The sequence below is a fragment of the Leuresthes tenuis genome, unplaced genomic scaffold (genome assembly GCF_036924035.1).
Source record: "Leuresthes tenuis unplaced genomic scaffold, fLeuTen1.0.hap1 SCAF_21, whole genome shotgun sequence".
Lineage (NCBI taxonomy): Eukaryota > Metazoa > Chordata > Actinopteri > Atheriniformes > Atherinopsidae > Leuresthes > Leuresthes tenuis.
The window spans coordinates 22318484-22346064 of record NW_027325375.1 but is presented as its reverse complement, the minus strand read 5'-3'; the positions used below and the strand labels follow the sequence as shown (position 1 = coordinate 22346064).

Below are 27581 nucleotides of genomic sequence, written 5' to 3'. Positions count from 1 at the left end.
AGAAGAGCAATGTTTTCATGCCTGCTGACGAGTTGCGCTAGTCACTCTGCTATGGCGTCCGTAATGTCGCTGATTAAGGAGGGGACGTCATAGCATCTCGTTTTAATTCGCTTCCGTGACAAGTACAGAGTGTTTTTTTCCTTCTACTCTTGGTTTGAATTTAATAAAATTTATCTCTGAACCGGCCATGACCGTGGAGCAGAATGTCCTCCAGCAGCACTCTCAGAAGGTAGGCTTGTAGAAGATAACTTGATGGCTAGCTAACTTTAGCCTAACTGCATAGCTGCATAGTTTTATGGCTCAAAGAACAGGCAGGGTCGAAAAGTCAGCTCATTGGTTAGTTTAGTTAACCTTTTATTTTTGGTTTATATAATTATCGGCCGTTCATCTGCAAGCAAATTATTTGAACTCTCCAGTAATCGCGTTTTATTAAGGCCTAACATTGCGTTATCCAATATTTTGCTAGCTGTTTGCTAGCTAGTGTTAGCTAACGGTACTACGTAAGGTAAGTTTAACCTTAACCGCATCGCGTGAGTTGGCTAACGTTTATGATAGTTGGCTGTTAAAACGTATTTATAATAATACGTTGATTGGTAATGGTAGCATTCAGGTCCTATTGCTGTTTTTTTTTCAAATGAACAACGCCAAGTTTTAATTGCCGCTGGCGTCTCCGTTATCTTCGTAGAAAGTAAATGTTTTTCAAACCAGGAGACGTTTTGCCGAAGGCTTTTGGTTCTCTAAAGCGTTTGTGTTCGGTTTTGATAACTCGTTACTTCGTGTTTGTATGTGCAAATGTTTCCTGGGTTACTCATCACATAGCTGATATCTTTGTTTACAAAGCATGGCCAGTGGCGGAGGTGGAAACGCACCCGAGCCATGAAGCTGGGCGGCGATGAGTTGTTAAATGGTGAGCCAAGCGTGTTATGGTTCATAGCCGGGAAGGCACATTATTATGTTACATCTCATCATATTCTCAGCTTACGATGGTGCATTTAGAGTCGACTCCGTTACTTAGGCTCCTAGTTATGGGATTTACTGTGTGGACTTCATGCCCTGCATTGTTCAGCTCTGGTTACTTAAGTAATCACATGTTTGATGTGGCTACAAACCAAATTTCATGTTTGCGTCTGTTGTCAAAAAGCAAGAAAATCATAACCATCGCAATGGTGTAAGAACTGTTTTCGGTTTTCCACACGGATTAACTCACCTGTTCTCGAAAACATTATATAGGCACCGAGGCTTCTGCAGAAATCTGGACCATGGGCAAAATAAATAGTTGAGCTTCCATGGGTGACTCAAACCTAAAAGTAGCTGTGTAACACAAACCAGTCTGACCTTCACAGATGTTTCAGCTAAACCATGATCGACATCAATGAGATTGGAGAAAAGAAAAGAAAAAGACTTATAATGAGCCACGTTTTTGATAAATATTGGCCCACTATTTCAAAACTTGTAGGAAAATGTTGATCTTTTTAATTCACAAAAATTGTACACCAACTCCGATTGGAATGGCGAAGCTGCTCAGGTCTGCTTTGTTTTGTCAGCGGCTGGTGTGGGTGTGTTGGGATATTATGATATTATACTGGGTGTGGTGCTGGTTTTCTTGTGGTGACCTCGCGTTGACGCATCATCCCGTCCTGCACTGTTTTGACATCTTGTTTTTTATGTAGAAAACCACCTCAGAATAGTTCCTTTTGTTGTTTTGGCTGTAACTCACAAGCTCCCACTGAAAAGTTGATGACAGCCGTGCCAGACATGTCACATGGAGATGAAATGTAGGTGTTTGTGTGCATGTCTTAGCCACTGCTCTTGGCCCAAAACTGTCGCAAGTGCAACTTCCCTCATACTTCCCTGACCAGCGAGCTGTCATCTATGCCAGGAAACCTGCACCCATCACTCTCTCTGATGCTGACGGGCTACATTATTAAGCCTGATATCACAAATTTGCCACCCAACACCTTCTATTCATAGACTCTTGATACAGATGAAATTGATCTACCCCCAAAAAACACTTGAATTAGTTAGATAAGGATAAGAATCAATAAGAGGAAAAACAGCTATTCTTACCCTGTTCTGGACAGAGGTGAAATAGATATGTAGGTACGAGGAACTGAAACAATATGCCACCATACTGAGCATATTCTGACTCTCAGGTTTTATTCTATTTGTGCACATTGTTTCTTGTAAATTAGCATTTGTTGAGTTTTTGTCGTTCAGTTTATAATTCTTCACAGTAACGTGTCATGATTTAGAGCATGTCTCCTTCCATTAGGCTGATAAAGAACAACTCATTATTGCCATTTGAGAGTTTGTTCCTGTGAGCTAAGTTGCTACACAAGCATTAAGCTCCCTGCTGAGTTGTGCATCTTTGTCTGGCAAAATTGGAGTGTTGTCACAGACAAATTGGATTTGGTGCGTGTGTTTAGTACTCTAAGGCATTGACTTTCTTTCATTCTCAACTGTGAAAACATTTTCCCCCAGCAGTCAAAAACAAGTGCACAAGAAATGATGTAACTGGTAGCAGGATGTGAGCATCACGGTTAGAGATAATACAGCAAGAGCAGTTTAAAAAAAAAAAAAAAAAAAAAAAAAAAGTATTTGTCTTTGACTGAGCTTTTAGTGCTTTATAAATGTAACTTATTTTGTTCAGATGATGCTAGATGTTCTTTGTATTTATCATTTTGTGTTCCCATGGCGATTTTATTTCTTATGCAAGGGTCAATAGTTAAACTTTGACGATACGTTAAAGTATGATTGCATCAAACTTGGACTCTACTGTTTGTTTGAAAAGCAAAAGACTTGTTGGACACGATGTTTCGGCAGCAGAGGTTCAGCATCTTTATCTCAAGTGTGTTGACCGTGCCGAGCATCCCGCAGAACATACGCTGCCTGCGTCACTCGTTTGATTCTGCTGCCGTTCTGTAACCTCATATTCCACCCTCGGGCATGACTCTTTTTCATTGCCTTTTGTGTAGTAGATGTAGCAACAGCACGAAAGTGCTTAAAAATGTCAGTTACACTCTGCACAATGTTTTCATTGATGTGTGTTGTGTAATCAGTCTGTGGCTTGTGAAAATAATCTACTGTAGGCCTGAACCACAAGAGCCACAGATTTTCTTCTCTGTGGCCTGCTACGCCTGTGAAAGCTATCGTCGGCATGTTTATTTTATTTTACGCCAGAAAGAAAGGCTTTATTGTCTGTTCTCTGACAGAATTCTTCTTATGGTTGCTGTCATTTACATACTTTATTGGTTCTTTTGTAAACACCTCGGGGATTGCGCCTCAAAAGCAGCTCATTAAGACTATGCGTCAACTTGCTGTAGCTTTCTGTCACCGCCTGCCGCTCTGCTCTACTGAAATCCTGATGTATAACGGCAGCGTCATCTGACCAAATCGCTATTCGAGTAACTTACAGACGACGCCTGTGCAGGGAATTCGGAGATACTCGCATGTACTGTGCTCTCCCACAGAGAAAGTTGGAAGCGGCAGAATGTCTTCAGTCTTTAGACTCACCACATAGAGTCTGTGCTCCTTCCACTCAAGATGCATAAGACTTTAGCATTTTCACACTAAGTGTATCCCCATTATTTATAAAGCACTTTTATTGCAGGTAATAAGCCTACGAAGTCTAGCTTAGCTCATCAGACTTTGGGGGACTCATTAGCAAGGGTGAGAAACAACAGGGACTTCCTGTTTAGATGCTGTTCTGTTCAACAAGTACAAGTTGGATATTAAGTAATGCCTTCGTTGCAAATTTAGAAATTTAGAAGCAGGTTGCTTCTGTTTCAGGCACCGCTAATCTTTATACGGGGAAGAGTTCCCAGAGTCACAGGGTTAAAAGGGCAAACTTAACTTCCGTCTTCTCAGCTTTGACCTCTGGGTGGTGTTGATTCAGATGTGGCCAGATGTTCTTTGCAGTGCGAGTTTGTCATGGCTACGGATATTAGTGGTTAATCAATGATCAGTTAAACCAGCTGAGAATTCTAATCAATCAAGAATGCGTTAACCGACAAGGTGCAAAGTTGATGTGACATTGGTGTGACCCGCCAGGGCTCCAGCCAATGATTATTTTCTTTATCACGTAATCTTCTGATTATTTTCCCGATCGTTATGTCCATGAAATGTCAGAAAATACCGAGACGGTGCATGCTGTGCATTCACAAAGCCTGAGATAACGGATTCAGCTCGCTTGTTTGTCAGCTCATCAAACAGAGCAAGTTTTTTTTTTAATTTGGATGCGAGAATTTCTCCATTCTGTTCGCTTTTGATAGCAAGTATTCAGAAAATCGCTCCAATTATTACAAATATTAGAATTGTTGGGATTGAATTCACGTTTTTCTCACAGCTGCTGTTCTCCTGCCTCCATCTGTATTTATGGTTCTTTGAAGCAGCTCATTGGTTCACCGTGTTTAATACGAGCAGTTCTGATTGGACCCGGTGGGGACCTGGTTTGCTGTTCAGAACAATTACAAATCATTCAGATTGACTTGGTATCGGAAGCTCGAAAAGCTGCCCTAAAGCTTTGAATAGCCATAGAATAGAATAGACTGTTTTTTTAACAGACACGTTTGATGATGATGTTATTTTCCTTTTTAAAGAACTTGTTCTCTGCTCTGAACTTCCTCTTTTTTTATTTATTTTTTAATTGTTTCTCTCCTTCAATAGCACCAGCAGACACTACTAAACCAGTTAAGGGAGGTCACAGGTACCACAGACATTCAGCTGCTTCAGCAGGCCCTGCAGGTACAGCTGCCATCAGTTTAGCCTCATCTCTACTCAACCAGTCAGTTACACAATTTGAAATTGGACTAAACCGCTAATTAACTTGCGGGTTTTTTTTCTCGTTTCTTGCCAGGTGAGCAATGGCGACTTGGCTGAGGCTGTGGCCTTTCTGACGGAGAAGAATGCTAAGGTTCCCCAGCAGGATGAGACCACCTATTACCAGACATCCCAGGTGGCCAGCGACAGATATATCAGTGTTGGCAGCCAGGCAGACACTAGTGAGTAGCCGAGTTCAACGTCTGTCGACATGATGGTGCATCGTTCAACTGATGGCACAGAAATCCTACATCATCACAGCTGTGTGTTTGATTGGAAATCAATATGTCAGTGTAAAGCACGTGTGGTTTACTTGTTCTTTTTTATTTTATTTAGATGTAATTGATCTGACCGGGGATGATAAAGATGATCTGCAAAGGGCCATTGCCCTCAGTCTGGAGGAGTCCAACAGGGCGTTCAGGGAGACGGGAATCACTGATGAGGAGCAGGCCATCAGCAGGTCAGCCAAAGAGTGTCGATGATGGATAGCAAAACACACAAGAGCCCACTTTAAAACGGCCTTTTTTGGATAAAAAAACCCTCACTTAACTTTGCCTGCCTTGAATGCAATTTTATTCTCAGATATTCTGGAATATTTTGGATATTTACAGAAAGTTTTGAGGTTTAAGGTCATCCAAGCAGTGTAGCATTTCAGTGTTATTTGGACAACTCCCAGTTTTAAGCCTTTAACCCGTTATGACCCGGAACGGCGTTTTACCTTTCGAGCCTGGAGCAACAAACATACTGCAGCAGCATTTTTTCAAGTAAAAAAAAAGATTTTTTTTTGTTTTTTTGGCCATGCCACTTCATCAATGTTATTAACTTAAAATATCCTCAGAGGGGGGAAAACAATTGCTTAATGTTTTAAGAGATACAGAGTAAGATGCATTAAAAAAGTTAATTTGATGACTGAAGCATCCAGTGCGCTGCCTCAAGTGAAATCAAGTTTTCTTAATTAATGATGTTGGATTAAATATAAAGATTGTTCTGGCAATGATGGGAAAAAAAGCTGGAGATTGTCCAGATTTCATTTAGTTTTTTTTTTTTTTTAATGTTTTTTAGGGTTTTGGAGGCCAGTATAGCGGAGAACAAGGCAAGTCTAAAGCGTACCCACACAGAAGTATGGAGTGATTCACCCAACCCACATGACAGAAAGAGGATAGACAACTGCCCAGTGGGTCTGAAAAATGTTGGCAATACCTGCTGGTTTAGTGCTGTCATACAGGTGAGTAAACCTTTATAGATGAGATGCTTCTTCTATCCACTGTAAGCTCTGTTTTCTTTCCTTTTTTGTCCAGTTTCCCCTCAGCATGTACAATCAGCCTTGTTTTTGCCTTTCACCTAATAAGAATAGCACATTTTCCTTAAGAGACCTTTTTCAGTCGATCCAAATCTTGTATTTCTCCCACATCTTAAATTCAGTCCCAAGTTAGCACACAGATGGAATATTCCGCCCTGTGCTTATAACCTCAGGCTCTACGGGCAGCAATGAACGGGCTGCTCATTGTCTGCAGCTTTAAATGCAAGCGAGTCGGTGTTAGCAGCCCCTCTGTAAGAGTGTTATGAGTGACAGAACAGAGGGCCTAATGGGGGCAGTTGAGTTTCTGCTGTTCACCGCAGGGTAGCTAACATCTAGATGTTGATGAGACGTTCTGTCACCTCTAACTTTCTCTCTGGGTGATCCTCTTGCATGTAAATATAGCTGAAATCGCAGCACAGCTGTTGTCTTCTTCTTGTGTATGTTGATTTTGTTAGACAACGTGCCGTTATAAAAATCAGTCTAGAGTGGCAGGTTGGAAAACATTCGGATGAAAGGCTTTTGGCACGGTTTCATTCTCCCATCTTTTGTCTGAAAGATAAAAGGGAAAGTAGGTAAAAGAAAAGGTTTTTTTTGGGGTTTTTGGGGAAATTCAGAGAGGAAGAGGGGGGGAAAGTAGGTTGTGCTTTAACACAAAGGATGACACGAAGCAGTAACAGTAGCTCAAACGCTGTGTTTGATTAAATTCGGTGTAATTCTTTCAAATATTTGATATTCTCCCCCGGCGTGAGCTGTTTTCAGCATAGCTCCTGCCCTGTGGGATCAGAGCTGCACACATTGGTTATACAACACGTTAACACAAAAGAAAAAAGAAGCTGGAATGTTTCCTTCATTTGTGGGGACATTGCTAATAGTTTAGGGGGGGGGGGGGTAGATCTCTGGGTCTTCAGTTTAGACACTTCTTTAAATTTTAAGACACCCTTTATAGCAAGCCTAAATGCCTTGTTCTCGGACAACTGGGGGATGGTGAAAGGAATGAAGATGCTCATATTTTGTGTTGCTGTAGACGTGCCGCAGACACCTGAATATGGCAGAAATCGCCGTGGTTTTACACGAGAAGTTCCCTGCGAGTCATCCCTATGTGGCTCAGTGCAATTGTAATGACACAGAAATCGGTGCAGCATTCAGCTGCAGTAATCCCAGCGAGTCGTGGATAAGACTCATCTCTGCTGGAAAATGTCAGAAATGCAGGAAAATTTGACCTCGGCTTGAACACTGGTGGACTTGGTGGTAGAATGTGACCTAATTTGAAATATGCCAGATGAACACTGGATACACCATCACATGGTGCTTGGCTCCTCTGTGTAATGTTATCCACAAATTAGAGGGCACCGCTTCAGCCGGCCCCGTCTGCACGTAGATGAACAGAAGTAAACAACTCTCTCATTCCCAAAGTAAAACGTCCAGTTCTCAACAACTTTTTTCCCTACATGACTTAATTATTGAATAATTGCAAATTCTGGGCCCTCCAGCTGAATGTCACAAATTACAACAAACTGAGAGCAATTACGGAAGAAAGAAGTGCCATCTATGTTGTGACCAAAACTGCTTCTGTGCATATTTTAGCTTTAATTTTGTGATCTAGCGTCGTCGGGAGAATGTCACACATGCAAAGAATTTGTGGCTTTCATCGTCCACGGAACACAAAAAGTTATCCGAGCATTTAGAGAATCTGGGAAAATGTCTTCACAAGGGACAACAAAGGGAGCCATTATTGTGTCGACTGCTGCAGGGGCTTCATACACGAGCCAGTTGTCAATCCATTTGGTCCGTTTCCTTTTCTCCGTCGGGAAATCGTTAACGCTAAAGACCTCCGGATTTTCTCCTCTTTGAATGTCTCTAATATCTTTTTTTTTTTTTCTTCTTCATCTCTCTTCTAAGTCCCTGTTCAACTTGCTGGAATTCCAGAGGCTGGTGCTCCACTACTCACCGCCCGCCAGAGTCCACGACCTGCCCCGCAACCAAAAGGTGAGACAGCTGCAATAACAACAGCAGTCTTCCGAGGCGGAGACGCCCCCGTTAATGTCATAGCAACCCTTTCGACTGCATGTTTCAGCAAGTTTGTGCTAAAACTCAGGGGGGTTTGACCTTAGAGAAGTGAGTCACCATTCAGAAGCCGTATGGCTGTGTCCTCAGGTCACTACAAGTGATCATTTTGCCGTGACGGTTCATTTTACCAGTCAAGCGGGTCGAAATGTCGGCTGAATTCTTGCTATCGATCAAAGCTTTTTCAAACTGAGTCACTCAGATTTGTCAGTCATGATTCTCAGCATGTTTTTGTTGTCCCATCTTCCCCAGAGAGTCCTCAACATAGGGTTTAGCCTGCTGCTAATCTGGTTTAAGCCTCTGCTGTGGATATTTAGTTTGATGCTGTCATCCTTTTTTCCTCATCCATTCTAATCATACACTGTCCCTTTACTTAAGTGTGAGATTGCGGGAGCTTAGCGTCTCATCTTAACACCAGCAGTCATGAAAAGTGCCCAAAAGCAAGTGTTTTCATTGTTATTCTATCTCACCACGAGGTCATTGGTCAATTTGAATATGAAAATTCTGCAGTTTCCCTTTAACACAGCAGCCAAGTCACTCATAAGCATCCATCATCATCTGGCATTAGAAAATATAACAGAATGAAACGGCCTGTTGTTTGCAAGCTTAAGGTTCAAACATTGCTTGTCCTCCACAGCTCAAAGAGCAGGAGATGTCAGGAGATTGTTCCTGACCCACAGCGGCCCGATGCAGCGCGTACACGCGATTGCCTTTTAAGCCTGATACAGCGCACATATTTTATATTTTAAGACACGCAAACAGTGGTTTTTTTTTCTTTGTTTTTAGAACTCAAGGTTTACCCACTTAAATGCTTTTTTTTTTTATTCAGTATTTTTTAGTTCCTTCAGGCATTTGTAAACAAAGCCTTTGGTCATAATGGATCAGATTTGAGGGGCAAAGTTGATTTCCCCGCAGTCTTTTCCCCAAAGAGGAATGTGGAAAGAGGAAGACGGCGATGTGAGCTCCCTTACTATCAACAGATTTACACAAACGGAAAACGAAATGATTGCATATTGATGTTCATACATGACTGTAATGACAAATCATTGCTTGCGCTGTAGTTTTTGCTGGTGTCCTTGTTTTGCTGTAGTTTCATTCACACAGGCGGTGCCTCAGCTGGCTGCGACTTCACAGCATTGTCAGCACTGCAACTTGATTGCATTTACTAATGAAGCATTTAATGGACTGCATTCATAGGACGCTTTGGTGGTCTCATGGACCGCTCAAAACCATTTTACAGTAGAAGCCACGTTCTGCCATTCATACATACAGTGCTTTTCTTATGCTAAGTAGGAGACAAACCCATCAACCTTCTGATGGGTGGACAGTGACTGCAGCCTCTCTGATGCCAATATAGCTGAAAAGCTGACAGAAATGTTCACCGTGACACATTTTTAAGACTTTTACTACAAATATATGATGGCAGAAAGCAGTTACTGTTGAGGTTTCCTGTAAATCATTGCAAACTTGTGTTCCCCCGACCAGGAGCACAGGTACCTGCCCTTCATGCAGGAGCTGAGGAACCTCTTCTCACTCATGGTGGGCTCCAAGAGGAAATATGTGGATCCATCACGGGCCGTGGAAATCCTCAAAGACGCCTTCAAATCCAGTGAGTCACAGCAGGTAAGCATCTCTCTGCCACTGCCCGACTAACACATCATTTCTCTGAGAACCGTGTCTCCCATCGATGAGATCATCGTTGGAGCGTTTTATAACAAATTCACGTCTCAAGATTCTGAGATGCTCAGGATGGAGATTAAAAAAACACTAAAGTCTGTGCTTAACTTCAGCTTGTGATGATGAACGCTGGCGTTATCATCGGCATGAACTGAAATTTTAACATCCAAATGACAAAAATCAGCCCACTGTCACTTTAACAGTATATCAGCGATATATACTAATGTCTCAGTAGAATTTAGGAGAACTGTTCTATTTGTCTTACAGTAATGGCAACTTTTCAGTTTGTCATCTAACCTCAAGGACGTGAATAAACCCAGTAAAGACACCATAATTCCTCCCCTCTTTTTTCCACTTTACACATGTTGTGAATATATTCTCTTGATCTCCTGTTTGTGCCTCTCACACTCAGCCACTGGCTTGATTGTTCAATTTCTTAGTTGTTTTACACACTCGGCTCGATCGAATCAAAGACACTTAACCTCTCCGAATCTATGGACTATTAATCTTCAAACCCGCACCATCACCTTTGAACTTCACTTCAATGACTGAACTTTTCATCCTTTTAATTGTGACAAAAACATGCCAAGTATACAAAACTATTAACATTTTCTCCTTACATAAGCATTTGCACTAAGCCAGTGTCTGTGCTGAGGCTAACTGAGGTCAGCCTTCTGGCCTGTGTGCTCATCAGTCACGTCTCTTCTCTGTGTATTAGTCAGGTTGGATAGTCACTGACCTGAATTATAGGCCGCCATTGATGTCTATGAGAGAACGGCCTTAGGGCACGCAGGTTCTCTTTGAAGTTCACTAGATTGCGAATCCTTGACAAGGAGATTTTATCTGATTTCTAAAGCTGCTGTATATCAGCTCAAGACTGAAATAACCCTAATTTGATTGATTTTTTTGGTGCGTGTAGGTTCTGTTAAATGCCGTAGTCGTGACCTTAGAGCTGGAACTATGACTCTGTACTCATTTTCTGTGCTTTATTCTGCAGCAGGATGTGAGTGAGTTCACCCACAAGCTGCTGGACTGGCTGGAGGATGCCTTCCAGATGAAGGCTGAGGAAGATAGGTAAGCTCAACCGTGGAAAGAAGTCGCACACGGAGTCGTGTTTGCTGGCGTTGCCACGAAGCAGAGAACCAGATTTATGATGTGAACTTTGAGCATAAACGACTGTAGCGCGTGTTTCATAACAAATGTTTTTCCAGGGAGGGCGAGAAGCCAAAGAACCCCATGGTGGAACTTTTCTACGGTCGCTTCCTTGCTGTGGGTGTATTGGAAGGTGAGGCGACGCGTTTTTGATCAAACTAGTACAGAGAAAACAAGAGGAGTCGGATGAGAATCATAAAGTAACAAAGCTTTAGCTCGGCCTGCTATCAGCATCCAGAAAGCAAGTGAGTCCTTGCCCCTAGTAATGAAAGGTGACCTTGTCTTAATGAGATGCTGCCCATGTAAAGCAGCAGAGCGGTTACATTGATCGTAGAAGACCTTGACGGCTGATTGACATTGCGTTTATTATGCATGACAATACTGGCCCAGAGCCACTTAAAGCTGGGCCAGTGGATTCTACCGCTCATAAAATGTCCTTAATGCCTCATCTGTATGTCCGCAAGCAAATACTGCCCATTTTTTTTTGGGGTGGTGGTGTGATTGTTATCAGTAGTTGGTGCAGAGATCTGTGAAGGTTTTTAAGTAGTCATGATGAGTGGGTGAGAGCTGGACAAACAAGCGTAAAAGGGTGAAATGTCCCAGTTTTAGGTGGGTGCTTGGAAAAGAATTGCCACTCTTATACAGTAACTTTCAGTAGCCATAACAACCAGCCATGACTTTGTTAATACTCGTCTTTTTTTTTCTTTTTTTTTTTTGTCTCTGTGGTATATGTTCTGCTCCACAGGTAAAAAATTTGAGAACACAGAGATGTTTGGACAGTACCCGCTGCAGGTGAATGGCTTTAAGGACCTGCACGAATGTCTTGAGGCGGCGATGATCGAGGGCGAGATCGAGTCGCTGCACTCTGCGGAGAATTCTGCCAGATCTGGTCAAGAGGTCAGTGCCAAAGCAGCATGATGCTAGTTGTTTCTGCTGAACTGCGCTGGTAATTTGGATACAAGAAAATAAAGTTAGTTTGAATCCCTCTCTCTCATGCTGTAATTTAATATACATCATGTGACATTGGTGTTGAGCTTTAGTAACGGTCTGTTTGCCGTTGGTTACGACCAGTGCGTTTGTTGTTAATATGCTTGGAGATCTATCAGAGGGTGTCATGGATATTTGAGCCTTTCCCTGAAAACTACAGATGGAAATCAAGACCAGAATAGAGAAATCAAATCGTTTATGTGACTTTCGTCTCGATGTGGAGCTGTTTTGTTTTAACCATCAGCTGGTATTAAATTGAAGCCTTGCTTTCTCACTAATAAGTGGTTTTCTTAAGGCTACGCAGCTGTTCGGACCCAATAATTTAAGTTCTCTTCAACCTCTGCACATGGAAATGTTTTTATTTTTGCGATTAGACATCGCTGTAAGTTCTAGTGTTGATCTACTTTGATTTGTTTTCTCTTTTCTTCCTTTGTTTGCTTGATGCTGACCGATAATTTGCTCCTTTCTGAAGCAGAGAAACGTTTCCGTGACAACAAACACGGTTGTTTAAGGAATAGCTTGAATAAATAACTTGTTGCCAGCTGAAACTTAAAGATTTTTTGCAATGGGAGGCTCTCGCTTATTTGCTTCGTTAAACCCAAGCGGTCTTTTCTTTTTTTCAGGCCAGGCAGTTTACGATTTCAGAGTGTTTAAGAGCGGTAATGGGTTTCTTTTATGTGACGCCCTGTAAACCGGTGTTACACGCTGCTTTACGTGTGTCGAACAACTGAAGCGGAGATTGAGCAGAAGATGCACATCCGCTTTAAGAACACGTTCAGTCTTTCTTCTCTTAACACTCGTATTAGAAACATTTATCCATTAAAATAAGGATGTATAGCGAATGGGTAACAACTATTTTCCACATTTCAACCTAATTTAAGAGTTTGAGGTTATTGGGTAGAGCCTCTCCAAAGGGCTGACCTTGTTACCCTTACGTGACACCTGAGGTATTTTGGATTTGACCTCTGCTTAGCTGTAGCCTTTTACTACACTGTGCTGCGGCAGCTGGGAGCAGTTAATTACCAGGTCAGCACGCAGATGGGTATCGCTCCCAGCCCTCTGGAAAAGCACCAGCCGTCAGGACAAGGATGGAGGGTGGGCAGCTTCAGACACAGCTCTACTCAGATCGTGTAGGATAAGACGGTTTCTCCCAGCACAGTGATTAGCAAAGGTGATGCGTGCAAAACTGCACGATAAGCGTCACATCCCTGTGTTTATGTTTGATTTCCGTATTCTGGATACCATAGAACTTTTGGTATGTCACTATTTTCCATGTGTGCATCCTGACTTGATGTTCACCAATGGTGATTATACATGAAAATAGGTAAAGAAGTCAGTTAGATGTTCGTCCTCTGTGTTTTAGGCTCAGATTAGAGATGGTAATATATTTGGTAATATCTTTAGATAGATGATGGGGTTGTTTTTGGTTGTGGGTCTCAAATGCATTGATTAAGATCAACACCTTTAGTGTTGATTGATGTGGTTTGGCTATTCTCCGTTTTTCCTATCATTCCCTTACTATCATATTTCTTTCAGTGTAAACTGCTCCATTTTGCTTCATTGTAATGGTTTGCTTTTAATGAGACTGTGACTGTTGAAAACTGTTGGCCTGAGGAAAAATACTTTCATTCCATTTCCTTCCAGCACTGGTTCACAGAACTCCCTCCTGTGTTGACCTTTGAACTGTCAAGATTTGAGTTCAATCAAGCATTAGGGCGACCTGAGAAGATCCACAACAAGCTCGAGTTCCCGTCCATGCTCTACATGGACAGGTGATAGAAACATTAATGATATAATATTAATTAAGAATCTCTTGTAAAAGACGAGTGGTCCCTGGTATGTTTCCAGCTGAACCCTCTGCTGTGATATACGTGTTGTACAGGTACATGGACAGAAACCGGGAAATAACCAGGATCAAGAGAGAGGAGATCAGAAGACTGAAAGAGCATCTAACACTGCTTCAACAGCGACTGGAGAGGTGAAGCTTGTCCGCTAATTCCTGTTGATTTTAGCTAAGGTTAGCAGAGCTCTCTTGACGGCCGTTCTCTGTTTTCTCTCAGGTATTTGAGTTATGGCTCAGGCCCCAAGAGGTTTCCTCTGGCAGATGTCCTCCAGTATGCCATGGAGTTTGCCTCCAGTAAGCCCGTGTGCACCTCCCCTGTGGAGGATATTGACACATCGGCACCCCCTGGTGGCACAACAGGACAACAGCTGCCACCACCAAGGCAAGTGAACTCAATAAGATCAGGGCTGCTTTTCATTTATGCTAGCATGTCTGCTAGCTTCCTAATGCCTGACCTCTGTCTAGTGTGGCAGAAACGTGAGAAAGTTTTGGTTCTGTTGCATCAGTGAAATCCTCAAAATGGGTTCTAAATTTAATTTTATTGATCAAGCCACTTGATAAAAGATTTCTACACGAGAAACACGCGTATCTCTCTGCTGAGTGCTCTTTTTGTAGCATCTTTTCTCTCTGCTCCATGTCCCTCTCATGTGCATATAAAGCAGTTGGAAATCCTGGAGTTAGGGGAAACGTCAAGGAGATTAATTAATTGATTTGTAAGATGTTTTGTAAACTATAGTTAATGTGGGGCAGCTCTGTAAAGCTCACCAGAGACTTTGTGGAATGAATTGCTCAACACCGCCCCCATCTCTTACAAGTTACTGTGACATTAGCTCACAGCTCGCAAGCCAGTGACTCAGTAAGAGATACTCTGACAGAGACATTCAGGGATGATTCCATAGAGGAAACGTAAAAGCCTCCCAATCAATCCAGCTGTTTTTAACCACCCAAATACGGCAGCTGTTGGCAGTGAGGAGTAGACTCTTTTTTTGACATACGTGGTTCCATTGCTGGTTCAGGGCTGGTGGTGGTGCTGGAGACAAGTTTAAACTGGTTAAATTTTCCACAGCCAGACAAGCGCATCATTAAGTCACTTTAAAAATCTCTTCCACTACATGTATGAACTCCCCTCCTTTTATTTTTAATTGCATCTCTGCCGAAAGGCATCCATGTCCTTTATATCTATAATACTTGGAAAACAGCGCAGTTACAAGCTTTCAAACAGCACTTGGGCTCTTTATTCGTCTTTAGTGGCACAGCTTTTCTCTGACTTCACTCTGTTTCTCACCCTGCAGCACAGCTGAGCAGGACTCCTTACCTCCCGTAGAGAGCTCAGGCCCTGCCTCGGGTCCCACGGCTGCTCCCACTGCAGCCCAGCAGCAGAGAGTACCTATTCATAAGCCTTTCACCCAATCCCGGCTACCTCCCGACCTCCCCATGCACCCTGCCCCACGCCACATCACGGAAGAAGAGTTGAGGGTGCTGGAGGGCTGCTTGCATCGCTGGAGGAGCGAGGTGGAAAATGACACGCGTGGTATGTGAATTTCGCGTGTCTCACTTTCTCTGTAACGTTACATACATGAACATTTGATTTGGACAAACTGATAAGTGGTGTATGATGCTCTTCCCACCAGATCTGCAGGGCAGTATAACCAGAATCCACAGAACCATTGAGCTAATGTACTCGGACAAATCTATGATGCAGGTAAGCAACGCGCTGCTTTTTAGTCTTTTATTAGAATACAATAAGAATAGCAAAACTCTCATAAACCGTGTGCTGCCTTTGGTTGATATGTGCTTCAAAATGTATGCAGGTTCCTTACCGGCTTCATGCAGTGCTGGTCCACGAGGGCCAGGCCAATGCCGGCCACTACTGGGCTTATATCTACGACCCTCACCAGCGCTGCTGGATGAAGTACAATGACATCTCGGTCACTAAATCGTCCTGGGAAGAGCTGGTCAGGGACTCTTTTGGCGGCTACCGCAACGCCAGTGCCTACTGTCTCATGTACATTAATGACAAGAAGCCATTTCTTATCGAGGGTAAAACTGAACTTGATGCGTAACATTTGGTGCTGAATGTTTGTTGATTGTTCCTTAGGAAAAAACTGCAACTCATTGGCCAGGTTTGATTAAAACAACTCATTGCTAGCAATTTGTATTTTAAGATGAACTGGAATTGAATGAGATTGGGAGCAGGGAAACATGGTGTTGAGTCAAACTTTGCTGCACCCACACCTCGGGATGATGCACAGGCAGGCAGGGCGATGAGCAAAAATAGAGTAGCACAGAAAAGCAGTTTTAGCTGTCAGCTACACTTCCTTTGCAGAGACGCAGTCCCAACATTTTCAACAGTGGCACGCAGCACAAGCTGTGTATGGAAAGCCAGTGCTTAAAAATGACGTCTTGTTATTTATCACAGAATCTGTGAACATAGAGATAATTCTGCGGTCCTCCGCCACTGTTGTCTCCCGTGGGTGTTCAGGCTATTTTTGTGGCTCCTCACCAGTGCTTTCTTTTTCTTCCTTACAAAAAAAAAAAAAAAGAACTCAACAAAAAAACGATTGTTCTGATGGAAACATAACAGAGTAGTCCAAATCCGTCCATGGAAACTCTGGCCCATCTTCCAACTGCTTTTGGTCCCTTGAAAAAGATGCATCTAGTTATTAAAGATCAATTACGACCTCATGCATCGTAAGCATGCTTCTACCTTTAAAACCATCCCAAGCCAAATTTTTAAGATCCATAAACAGGATTTAAAAGAATATATCGATGAGGGTAAATACTACTACAAAGGAACAATTTTGAACCTCTCAGAGGCTTCATTTCATGCTTGTAATTTCTTCAGAGGTCAACATTTCGCAGAACAGCCTCAGATTTTAGAAAGCTTTTTTAATCTAACCCGTAAGTCGGTTAAAGACATGTAAAACCCTCTTACCTTTCGAATGTGAGTACCCTGAAATTAAAGCTCAGAGCTTAAGCCTACATTCATTATATGTCTGAGAATTGAAAAAGTTCTGGTAAACGGCTAAATAAAAAGACGTTTCAGCCTCCGGATAAGTATGGACCCAGCCGAGCTGAAGATGTCTTGCTGTAGATCCAGATAACGCTTCATTTATCTATGATTGGAAAAACACAGGTAATAAGCTTTCGTGTTCTCCCAGCAGACCCCACATCATATTATCCCTCTGTGTTGCAGAGGAGTTTGACAAAGAAACGGGCCAGATACTCAGCGGCTTGGACAAACTGCCTCCGGACCTGAAGCAGTACGTGAAGGAGGACAACGAGCAGTTTGACAAGGAGATCGAAGAGTGGAACACACTGCAGGCCCGCAAGGCCCAGCAAGAGAAGCTGGCTCTGGCTGCAGCGGCTGCTGCTGCCGCCGCCGCTGCCGCCACCGCAGCGTCCAGCACTTCTACCACTTCTTCTTCTCCACAACCCATGAGTATTGACGCCAGCCCTCCAGACAATGCAGGTCAGGGGCCGACTTTAAGAGTTTCATGGCAACAAACTTTGATTTGTAATCGATATAAATACAGTAAATCACTCGTTCCCTGGGCTTTATTCAACATCTGCAGTAAATCACAGGAAGCTGTACTCGTTATATCAATGTGAGCCTCGTGGTCACAGTTCAAGCCACAACACTGAATGTTTTATAGATGAAGCACAGTATGATGAAATGCTGTTGTTGTGCAGTTAAACTGATACTGGAACCCTGTTCGGGTTTAATATGGACACTGTGACGTAAAGTAAAGTGTCAAAATAGTTCCTTTCTACTCATAATCCTGCGTATGGATACATGATGTCAGTCTTCTCTGCAGTCATGCTCACCGCCCTTGTTAGAGTCTTTCATAAGGTTGCTTTTCCGCACTTGTCTGATGGCGGTGTTGCCCTCCTGCAGTGCCGCAGCACGACCCAGAGTACATGGAGCAGCCATCTCCCACAAACGACTCCAAGCACCTGCAGGAGGACACGGAGAGGGCCATCTCCAGGGCTGCTGCTGAACAGGAGGAGAGGAGCCCTGAAGCCTTGTTAAATGCAGTATGTAAAACAGCCACCGAGTCACAGCACAGCTCACTTACAGCATGGAGGCTTTGCCACTTGATCGTTAGCCCCCGAATTTTACCCACGGCAGTTTGATTATAGTCACCAAATTCAAGTGTAACAGCCAAAAACATGACAAAAAAAAAACTGTTTTTTTTTAACCTCAACTCACCAAAGTAACACAGTGGACAGTAACACAACTCTAGATGAATACTAACGTTGCTATTCATATCATTTGGGGTCTGACAAGAAGTTGTGTATTGAACCACAACTCGCTGAGTGGACAGTAACATAATTCTAGATTATTACTAACGTTGCTATTGATATTATTTGCTCATTTAAAGCAGCACTTGAGAGTCTGACAGTTGCCAGGCTAGAAAATCAAAATGGGACCCAAAAAAAAAAATGGGATGACCCAAACTCAGACCGATGGCTCACTAGGAAGGCAATTTCTTCAAAGTCTTATTTATAACCAAACTAAGGACGATGCGATGGCAGAAAAATCCAAAAAACTCAAATCCAGAATGTAAGCTGACTGAGGCTGTAATGAAACTGAAATCGGGAGAAGAAGTGAAAGGACAGCATTAAAGAAGGATGAGGACCTGGCAAGCATCACAGGAAATCCTGGTGTTGGTGCTGAGCTTAAGTCAGAAAAAAAACACGGAGGCAAGCTTTGAGACTAAGATGAGGAATATAAATTGAGGCCAAAAGGTTAACTAAAATGCAGCGCATGGAAATGATGAATGTCAAAAGTACATAATTTTAAGGTTCACACACTTCTCTGGTGCTGCTTTAAAGGATGATAAAGTGCCAATTCTTGCATTCTGGGGGATAGAAACAGAAGGAACGCTTCAGATGATGCCAACTGCCTTCTGAAGCCTTATTTTAGCTTCAGTTCCACTTTAGCTCTAAAAATAGTTTAAAGAGTTGTTTAAAGACACAATGCGATCATTCATGTGTCCACTTTTATGTTCACAGTTGCTACAGATTTAATCTCTGAGCCCAGTTTTAAAGGCTTGTAGTGATGAGTTTTTTCCCCCCTCTTTATATAATATTTCTTGTCTTTCCATCAGCTGTCCTTGTTTCATCTGTCACATTTTCTCTACAGTCACTTCCCCCTCCCTCCTCCCTCGAACCTGAGGTCCAGGTGAGCACCCCCCCCACCCCTCCTTCTGACCAGGTCACAGAGGATGAGTCCCCTGGCCAGCGCACTGTCGAGGTGGCAATTCCTAATGTGGGCACCTTTGTCATTGAGTCAGAGGAGGGGGGGTACGATGACGAGGTAGTTGTGGGCCCAGCAGATCTCCTTCTTTCTTGACAGAAGTCTGAGGCTGTTTGATTAATGGGTTGAGATGGTCGCTGCCTGCTCACGTGGCTCTGCGTCTGACACTGTATGCTGACTGGCATCAGGCTTTGCTATGAGACTAACCTCTCTGTTGGCCTTCCTGCAAAACCCTTGGGTGAAAAGGCTGTTCTTGAGCTAATCTGCATTTTGAGCATCTTGGGCAAAAGGGCAGGTTGACATTTTCCATAAAGCTGATATCCTCATTTTCACGAGTCACAGTGAAGGGAAAAAAAACTAGGTCTCTAGCGTCATGTTGTGATACGGAGACGCTGTGGAATTCATGATCTGACACTAAATCAGACGTACGTGACACACTGATTTCATGGATTTCTCATGGAATCATAGTTTCTCTGATAGGTGTGCTTTGGGTATCAGTCAGTAGCCGGGTTTCCATTCTCGGGCACAGCAGATCTGAAGCGATGATTTAAAAAGCCGCACAAAGGAATGCGACTCAGACTCTTTCGTTTATTGTCCCACCGACAGGATTGGAGCAAACCAACTAGGCTGAATGGTGTCGCAAGAGGGTGGCGGTATGATATATACTTTGGGTCAAAGTAGTCACAGAAGGGAAAAAACAACCACTAAACAGCCACTGAAGGAAAATAAAGAAAGCTCTTCTGGAGGAGTACAACTCACCGGGATATTATATCATGTCTGGGAAGACGGTTTATTGTTTGCTGAGTCATTCAATCTTTGCCAGGTCATCCTGGTTTTCCTTTTGCTAAGTCATCCCCATTGACCTCCCAGCTCTTCTTTGAAATCAGGAAAAACCACCTTCCTCTTGTGTCTGCATTTTCCTGTGCATTAATGGAAGGTTTGTTGTTTTTTTCCCACCTTTTCCACATCTTCTAATTGGAATGGAAACTCGGCTAATGCGTACCGAGAGTTGAATTTCCTCTGTAGGGCCAGTAATGCACCGTTGGCCGTGTGTCACACAGCTTTCATGTGGCTGCCTCGGTTTTTCACACATTCTCCTTGGTGGGGCTGTGCGTTTCACCACTGAACCTGCTGACTGTGTCCCTCCCGGATTGTCACACTAACCAAAAGCATGAACTGCTAAATGATGTTTGGCATGCCCTAACCATGGTGTGCTTTTACTGTAGTGCCTGAGAGCACATTAAAGGTTTCACCTTGCTCAGTTTTTCACAAGGACCTGTTGTTTTGTTTGACATGGTTCCTGCTTCCTGGGTAGACAATGATGACCCCCAACATGCAGGGTATAATTATGGCCATTGGCAAATCCAGCAGCATATATGAAAAGAATGGGCCCGAGGCAGCCTTTTTTAAGGTACAACCTCTCTCCTTTTCACCTCTCCTCTCTCCACTTTCTCTCACTCACTCAGACTCCATTCACCTTTTTGAATGTGCATTCATTTCTCAGCGTCTACCACGCGCTCTCAGTGCAGTCAGAGGGGCGAAAGCGCTAAACTTCAGCGAAGTCGCATTGTAAACTGGAGAAACTCGAACCTTGGAGGCTGCATTTGCATTATTGAAATCAGCTTAGTTTTGAAAGAAGTAAAAAAAAAAAAAGTTGTTGAGACGATCTTGAGATAAATTTTGCATGCTGAAATCCCTCCAGAAACGAGGCGATTGAAGCCATGGAAACCGTGTCCTCTCCTTATGCCACGCAAAAAAAATACAGTGAAAGTAGCCAAAGAAACCTTCCAGTTATAGTCGTGTTCAGTTGCATATGCAGGAGTTTCCTTTCGGGTTTATTTTTGTTCTGCTTTTCCCTTTTTTTTTTTTTTTAAATATATTTTGATATCTGTTTTGTGGAGACACATTGCCAACTAAAAGATTAATTCACACGGTGTTCATTTCCTTGACGCGCTGATTTAGCTGCTTTGCAGAACAGACGTAAGAGCAAAACTTAGTTTTTGAAGTTCGTACCCAAAAGTCCGTCACAAGCTGTCGTAGGTTCTTGACGTAGAGCTGAATGAGCGTTATTTTCTGTCACTTCAGCGCGTCGCGGCAGAGTTTTGACCCTGACTCGCTCCTGCGCTTTGTCTCTCTCGTCAGGCCATTAAGTTGGAGTACGCTCGTCTTCTGAGATTCGCCCAAGAAGACACGTCACCCGAGAACGACTACCGGCTGCAGCACATCATCGTCTATCTCATCCAAAACCAGGCACCCAGGAAGATCCTGGAAAGAACTCTGCTCACGCAGTTTGCCGACAGAAACCTGGCCTTCGATGAGAGGTGGGTTAAGCTGGTATTTAAACGTCACTCGAGCCCGACGCCGTGATTGGTGCAACGGTGACATGCAGTGGGACAAAGGGCTGTACCCTGAGTCAGTTTCTGGCAACGACCAGCAGAGGGTAGCGGAGTCTCTCGGTGCTCCTGATTCCTCAGCCGAGACTATTTTTATCCAGGCAACGCTTTCATGCTGCAGGTCCTTTGCGATCAGTGTTCCTTCTGTCTTTTGTTTTAAAGCAAATCGTCAGACACACGTTCAGGATTTTCATTTATTTTAACACTGCTGTCAAAAATCCAAATTCCCATCTTATTAAGGATTGTAATGTGCTTTACTATCCCTCAAAACTTTCAGCTTTGCTTGTTGGCCTCAATCCATATTCATGAGTGAAAAATTGATTTCTCCCTTCTCTATTTTGAGGAAGATAATTAGATTTATGTGTGCATGTGGCCTCAATAGGAGCCTCGGGAGGAGTGTTTCACTTCTCCTCTCAGCAGTTAAGAGTGATTCATTAGGCCATGTTAAGGCCTTGGGGCAGCGTAGACTATTTCATCTCCTGGAGTATCTCACCATCTCATTGCTAACTCCGGTTCCTGTTCCTGTTTCCACACCTCTTTGACAGATGTAAGAGCATTATGGATGTGGCACGGGCTAAACTGGACCTGATTAAGCCCGAGGAGGTCAACATGGATGAATACGAGGTGAGAAGTGACGTTTTCTCAGTTTCTTCATAGATTCATAGAATTTGTTGTTGTTAATTGAACCAGTTTGAGTAAACTGGCCCGTGCCAACTTCTGTTCCTCTTCGACAGATGTGGCACCAGGACTACAGGAATTTCCGTGAGACAACCATCTTCATGGTGACCGGTTTGGAGCTCTTTCAGAAGTCAAAGTACGACGACACAGTTCCAGGCTATTTTAAAGTCAAACTTTTAGATATTATCCCACGTTTTCCCTTCATTTCCCGTCCCTGCAGCTCCTGCAGGGGGCAGCAGCTCACAGCCTGTTCAGCTCCCTCGCTTTATAAGTTGTGCAGTGGGGTTCATCGAGTTCTTTTGTTCTGTGGAGCGGCTGACTTTCTCAAGTTCAGCATATCTTTGATACCGTTTTATCTGATAGTGATATCTGTTTATCTCTTCCTTTCCAGTTACGTGGAGGCCCTGATGTATCTCATTTACTCACACCAGTACAACAAGGAGCTTTTGTTGAAAGGACTGTACAGAGGACACGACGAGGAGCTTCTGGGTTATTACCGTAGAGAGTGTTTGCTGGTGAGGCATTGCTTGCTCTGAGATGGTGATTTCTGAAGTGAAGTCTGAGGTTATGACTAATCCTGCGTGACCTATTTCTCGAAATGAAACAGTGATTGCAAAAGAGGGCATTAACTCTGCCGAGGCTGTGTTTTGGAACGGAAATCTTTCTGTTTAGTAGTTCTTCCCTGTGATCCTCGTCTCTTCTTTGTCACTCCCTTTCCTCTGCACCAAACTTCCTCTGTGACTCAGCAAAACTGCCATAGCTGCCTCCCCCCCCACCCCCCAAGAACTGAGCTGGGTTACTATAATCAAATTGCTTTTACTGAGATATTGCTTTGGCTTGTTTGGAGCCCACAAAAGATTTCACAGAGGGTTTTTCATCTGATCCTGACAGATGAAAATCCTTTCGGAGTTGCGATGTGAGCCCCTTTTCATTTCTCTCCCACAAACCAGGCAGCACCCTGGTCTTATTGGTTAGAGCTGGGGGTATTTTGGTCTGATCGCTGGTCTACAACAGCCCCCTCACTGGTGCACTCAGTAACCTTACACCAGCATTGTGCTCATAATGTAATCATTGTAGTGGGAATAGGAAGCAGGAGGGCCGGCAAGTGTAAACACATTACCATGAGACACAAATGTGTCCTCGGCTAACCTCAAACCTCAGCCCCGCACAGCCCGATCGGTCATCTCAGATCTCTGGCCAGAACCTCAGGCTCCGTCCACACAGCTGTTTACCTTCAGCGCTTGTTTTAATTGAAAACATTGCCAACATTGACACAGTTAATGCACTTGGAAATTTTTCAAAGCCAGCCTCACAACGCTGGGTTCCAAACTGGCCCGCGTGGAAACCGGGGCGCTCCTCAGAGGAAGAGTTCAGCGAGTTCGTCTGTGACGGCAAAGCGGGTTTTTGATCCAGAAGCGGGAGGAAAAGCGCGTGTCCGCACTCTCAGGCGAGAGCTTCAGGGCTTCTCTAATAGAAGAAAATGGGAAAACGTCTTTTAAAAAGCAACAAAAATAATGACGGCGCGGTAACACGAGTTCACGCAAATACTATAAAAATAGACATTCTGCAAAAGCACTTCCTTGAATGTTGATACGGAAATGAATTGTAGTTGGTGTCAGTTTTTTTTTTAGGTAGAGGAGAGTTGTAGATTAGCCTGAATGTGGTGGTTTTTGACTGGTTGTGTTAGCTGGTGTTCTGCGAGTGGGTCGCACCAGAAACGCCACTCGATGAAAAGGACGTGGTTTAAGAAATACTCCCGCTAACCAGCTCAAATTTGAACGCTCACAAATGCTTTCTGAGGATCATCGCGTCCAGTGTCCACCATAAAGCAATGCTCCTAAACGCTGTTAGAAAAGAGTTGTCCCGTGGCTTCGTGTCTGCAGTTTGATACGTGACCACAGGAAACTGCTGTTACATGACAGGCCCAATCTCTGTCTGCCTTTGTTCTGTCTCTCCCTAAAATCTTGGCTGGAAAAAAAAGAAAGAAACGGGCAAAAACAAGTGGAGATAAAAAGAAAAACAAACATAGTTCCACTTGCCAATATATATATATATATAAAAAAATACAGGCTAAATAAACTGTTCTTTGTGTGTTGGAAATTCATTTAAAATGTACATACAGTAAAAGCTTTAGTTTCTCAAACTCACGAGTGTCCCTCCTCCACCCCACAGAAACTAAACGAGCAAGCGGCCGCCATGTTTGAGTCGGCAGAGGAGCCCGAGGTGACCACCGGCCTGGGCATCATGAACGAGCTGGTGGTGCCCTGCATCCCTCTGCTGCTGGTCCATGAAACGGAGCGGGATCTGCTCGCCGTGGAGGACATGAGGAACCGATGGTGCTCCTACCTGGGCCAAGAGATGGAGGGTGAGTCCGAGATAGTTCTGGAGAAACTGGTGGCCCTGCCAGAGGTCACCGTGATGAGAAATCCGCTCAGGTTCCGCTTGGAAAGTACTTTAAAGCGTTTGATTGCAGCGCGTTCCAGAATCCTTCAATTAAACTTTTTCAGCGTTGTCAGCAAAATTGTACGAAAACTACCTGGCTGAATTTCAGAAAAATCAGTGGAGAGGTAAAGCGTAGACAGTGGCGTGACAGGTGTGACTGTTTGTTATGGCTTACAATAGGAATTTGGCCTTGGTGGAGGAAGCTTTCTCCATGTGGGATGGATCCTACTTTAAAACTTGATAGCCATGGAAACGCAGTGGTAAAAGCAGAGCAGTTGAGGCTGTTGCCAGAAATCAAGCCAGTTCTCTCTAAACTCAACCTTAAAACAGTGATACGGGCCTTTTTTTAACTGGGACAAGCAAGAGAGTGCGCATTCCCCCCTCTTTGCTTCCCTGCCCTGGCTTCCAGTTTGCTTTCGCTTTAAAATGAGTTTATTTTACTTTTAAAGCTTTTATCAGCTCTGCTCCGTTTTATCCGTCCGAGCTGCCGCACCCATGCCGTCTCGCTCTCTCAGGGCAGCAGACCAGAGGCTTTTACCTGTTCCAGAAAACGCGATGCACACCGAGAGGCGTTTGCTTTAGCAGATCCAGAACTTTGGAGCGATTTGCCAGTTCACGTCAGGCTGGTGCCTTCACTTACTGGTTTAAAAACGCACCTTCGCTCCCCGGCCTTCGACACACTGTGAGATGTTGACTGTGACCTCATTAGATTTGGTCTATTGTTCGGCGTCGCCAGCATATGTGACAGTATTTTTAAGATGTCCATTTGACGATTTAAGGCAACGCTTCTGAAAAGACTGGTGGTGGAAAAGTTTTGAGTGAGGAGCCCTCAGCGTTTATCAGTCTGTTCCATTATCAGTCCACAGAGGGCTGCTTGTCAGAGTTCCTGGCTTTTGTTCAGGAAAAGCTGAGTCGTATCACCCAGACCCCAGTTTTACAAGTGGCTTCAGTTGTGGAACATGCCTTCTAACGACAATTGTATCGCTTTGAAAATGTTTACCTTGCGATTTCGGCGCTTAGGGATCTGATTTTCATGACCTTGTGATGTCTGCACAGTTATTTACTCACCATCTTTCTGTGTGTCGGCAGCTAACCTACAGGAAAAGCTGACAGACTTCCTCCCCAAGTTACTAGACTGCTCGACGGAGATCAAAAGCTTCCACGACCCTCCCAAATTGCCCAGCTACTCCTCTCTCGAGCTATGTGAACGATTCAGCCGGATCATGTCTGCCCTCGGCAGGGTGCCCACCGAGGGAAGATGAGCTCAGAGGAGGCACCTCTCCCTTATCGCAGGCCCAACTCTGGGCACAAATCCATGGACCTCTCGTTAACCCATGCCTTCCTTATCAACCCAGGGGTCACTCGCTTCTAGCTGTTATTACTCTGTTAATCATTTGCTGCTATAGGTTTTTATCCTTCTGAATATTATTTCGCTTTTATTTGAAGCAAAACACAATAGAGGAAGGAGGAGGACACGATGGACTGTGGGGAGAGAGAACAGTTGTGAGAAAAGTTGGTGCATAAACGGTGGCCATCCTGCAGTGAGTTGAAAGCAAGCAAGTTCTGCTTCAGCTTTGCAACAAAAAAAAGGTTTGAGGGTTTTTCTTTTCATAGTTAATTATTGTTGTTGCTGTTTGATACATGCTGCCCCAGCCAAGCTCACGTCCCTTTCTAAAGCCCCCACCACCCCCACCCCGCCCTGCCCCTCTCCCCGTGTGCGTGGACAGGATCACCCTGCTTCCCTGCTTCCAGTTTGGTACAGTATTACCATGTTTTTTGTTCTATTTTTCTAAGGAAGTAAGGAAGAGAGCCTTCAGCTTAATCAGCGGCTCAGTGGATCTCTGGCGGGTCTCATGTCTTTGTGGACTGTGCCAGGATGAGATGTTTTAAGTGCTGTGGTAGACGGCCATGGACTTTCTGTGGCTTGTTAATAAATTGAGAGAATAAAATTTTATTTATGGCCCTTTTAGGCCAAGTAAACAATTTGTGTGTCATGTCGATGTTTCCTTTCCTTGCACTAAAGTCAGCTGATGTTTTACCTTTAGCAGGTAAGTAGAGGTTCGCTGTCCAGGTTGTCTTGACGTGAGACGGAAAACATCAACTAGACAGGCGAGTTAAGAGCAGACCTCACTGCTGTGATGCCCCAACTGCCTTTTTACGGGTTATTTGTAGGAGGCTTTCATTAACGCGGTGGTGCAGACTCCATGATGGACAGAAGAAAAAAAACCTAAAATAGCAGCTGCTTTTAGGCTTTTTCATCATGTGATTTTTTTAAATTTATTTAAATTTTTTTAAAGCATCCGTCCTTTGAGTAATGCTACTTTCCAGAAGCATGGATCACTACTAGCAGCGAGAAGCTGACGGCAGGAAACGGCTACTTTGTGAGAGGTCATCAGGGTCCAGCAGTAAAGTTGGAATATAAATAAGTGCTTTTTCTTGACTTTTTTTTCTTTTTCTTATTCTCCAAGCTGCACCTCAGAGAAAAGTCCCTTGAAAATAATCCACCTTAATCTTTTAGCTTGTTCCAGGCTGGATATTGCAAAAAAAAAAAATGAAATAAAGACAGGATGCAACGATTTGCAAAAAGCGCTGAAAAGCGGAAATTCCATTCACAGTAGAACATAAAGAAAGCATTTAAGATGTTGAAATTGAGACGTTTTAGTACTACATGAAGAATATCCGATCTAGAATTTGATGGCAACAAAGAACTCTGGGGAAAAAAAAACAAGTTAGGACATGTTTACGGCTGTGGAGCGTCCTTTAACACCGGTGTGCGGGGTGGGTTTGGACGGGATGCTCTGCTGTAATGAACGGGCCTCATGCTTGGAACTAACGTCAATCAGTCACAAGATCAGATTCACAATTAGACGATTGGATTAGTTGGCCTCTGCTGCCCCTTGAAAAAAATGTAACTTTCCACCTTAAGCTCCGCTACCCAACATTTTTCAATGCAACATGTTCAAA

The 27581-nt window shown here is 43.6% G+C and overlaps 1 protein-coding gene across 4 annotated transcripts; it reads left to right on the top strand.

The window, feature by feature from the left end:
• On the top strand, nt 1-26600 carry usp25 (ubiquitin specific peptidase 25). 4 transcript variants are annotated; one of them, XM_072375740.1, is made up of 26 exons: nt 1-229; nt 4666-4743; nt 4856-5000; nt 5155-5278; nt 5881-6043; nt 8018-8104; nt 9668-9805; nt 10860-10933; nt 11071-11144; nt 11757-11908; nt 13643-13770; nt 13881-13976; nt 14059-14223; nt 15134-15372; nt 15473-15543; nt 15653-15881; nt 17038-17313; nt 17740-17879; nt 18991-19164; nt 20420-20515; nt 21247-21425; nt 22043-22121; nt 22232-22311; nt 22567-22690; nt 24348-24540; nt 25707-26600. In XM_072375740.1, the coding sequence occupies exons 1-26, from the start codon at nt 188-190 to the stop codon at nt 25877-25879; spliced, it is 3519 nt and encodes a 1172-aa protein (XP_072231841.1). In that variant the 5' UTR covers nt 1-187; the 3' UTR covers nt 25880-26600. The 4 variants fall into 4 exon arrangements, with proteins under 4 accessions (XP_072231841.1, XP_072231840.1, XP_072231842.1 ...); XM_072375739.1 differs by having other exon boundaries at nt 10857-10933; XM_072375741.1 differs by lacking the exon at nt 20420-20515 and having other exon boundaries at nt 2-229; nt 10857-10933.
• The last annotated feature ends 981 nt before the right edge of the window (nt 26601-27581 follow it).

What these genes read in the sequence shown, in the direction of transcription:
- usp25 (XM_072375739.1), top strand. Translation starts at nt 188, where the DNA reads ATGACCGTGGAGCAGAATGTCCTCCAGCAGCACTCTCAGAAG. An exon ending in TCCATGCTCTACATGGACAG is followed by an intron (nt 13,771 to 13,880) that starts GTGATAGAAACA and finishes CGTGTTGTACAG; the next exon opens with GTACATGGACAGAAACCGGG. An exon ending in CGGACAAATCTATGATGCAG is followed by an intron (nt 15,544 to 15,652) that starts GTAAGCAACGCG and finishes AAATGTATGCAG; the next exon opens with GTTCCTTACCGGCTTCATGC.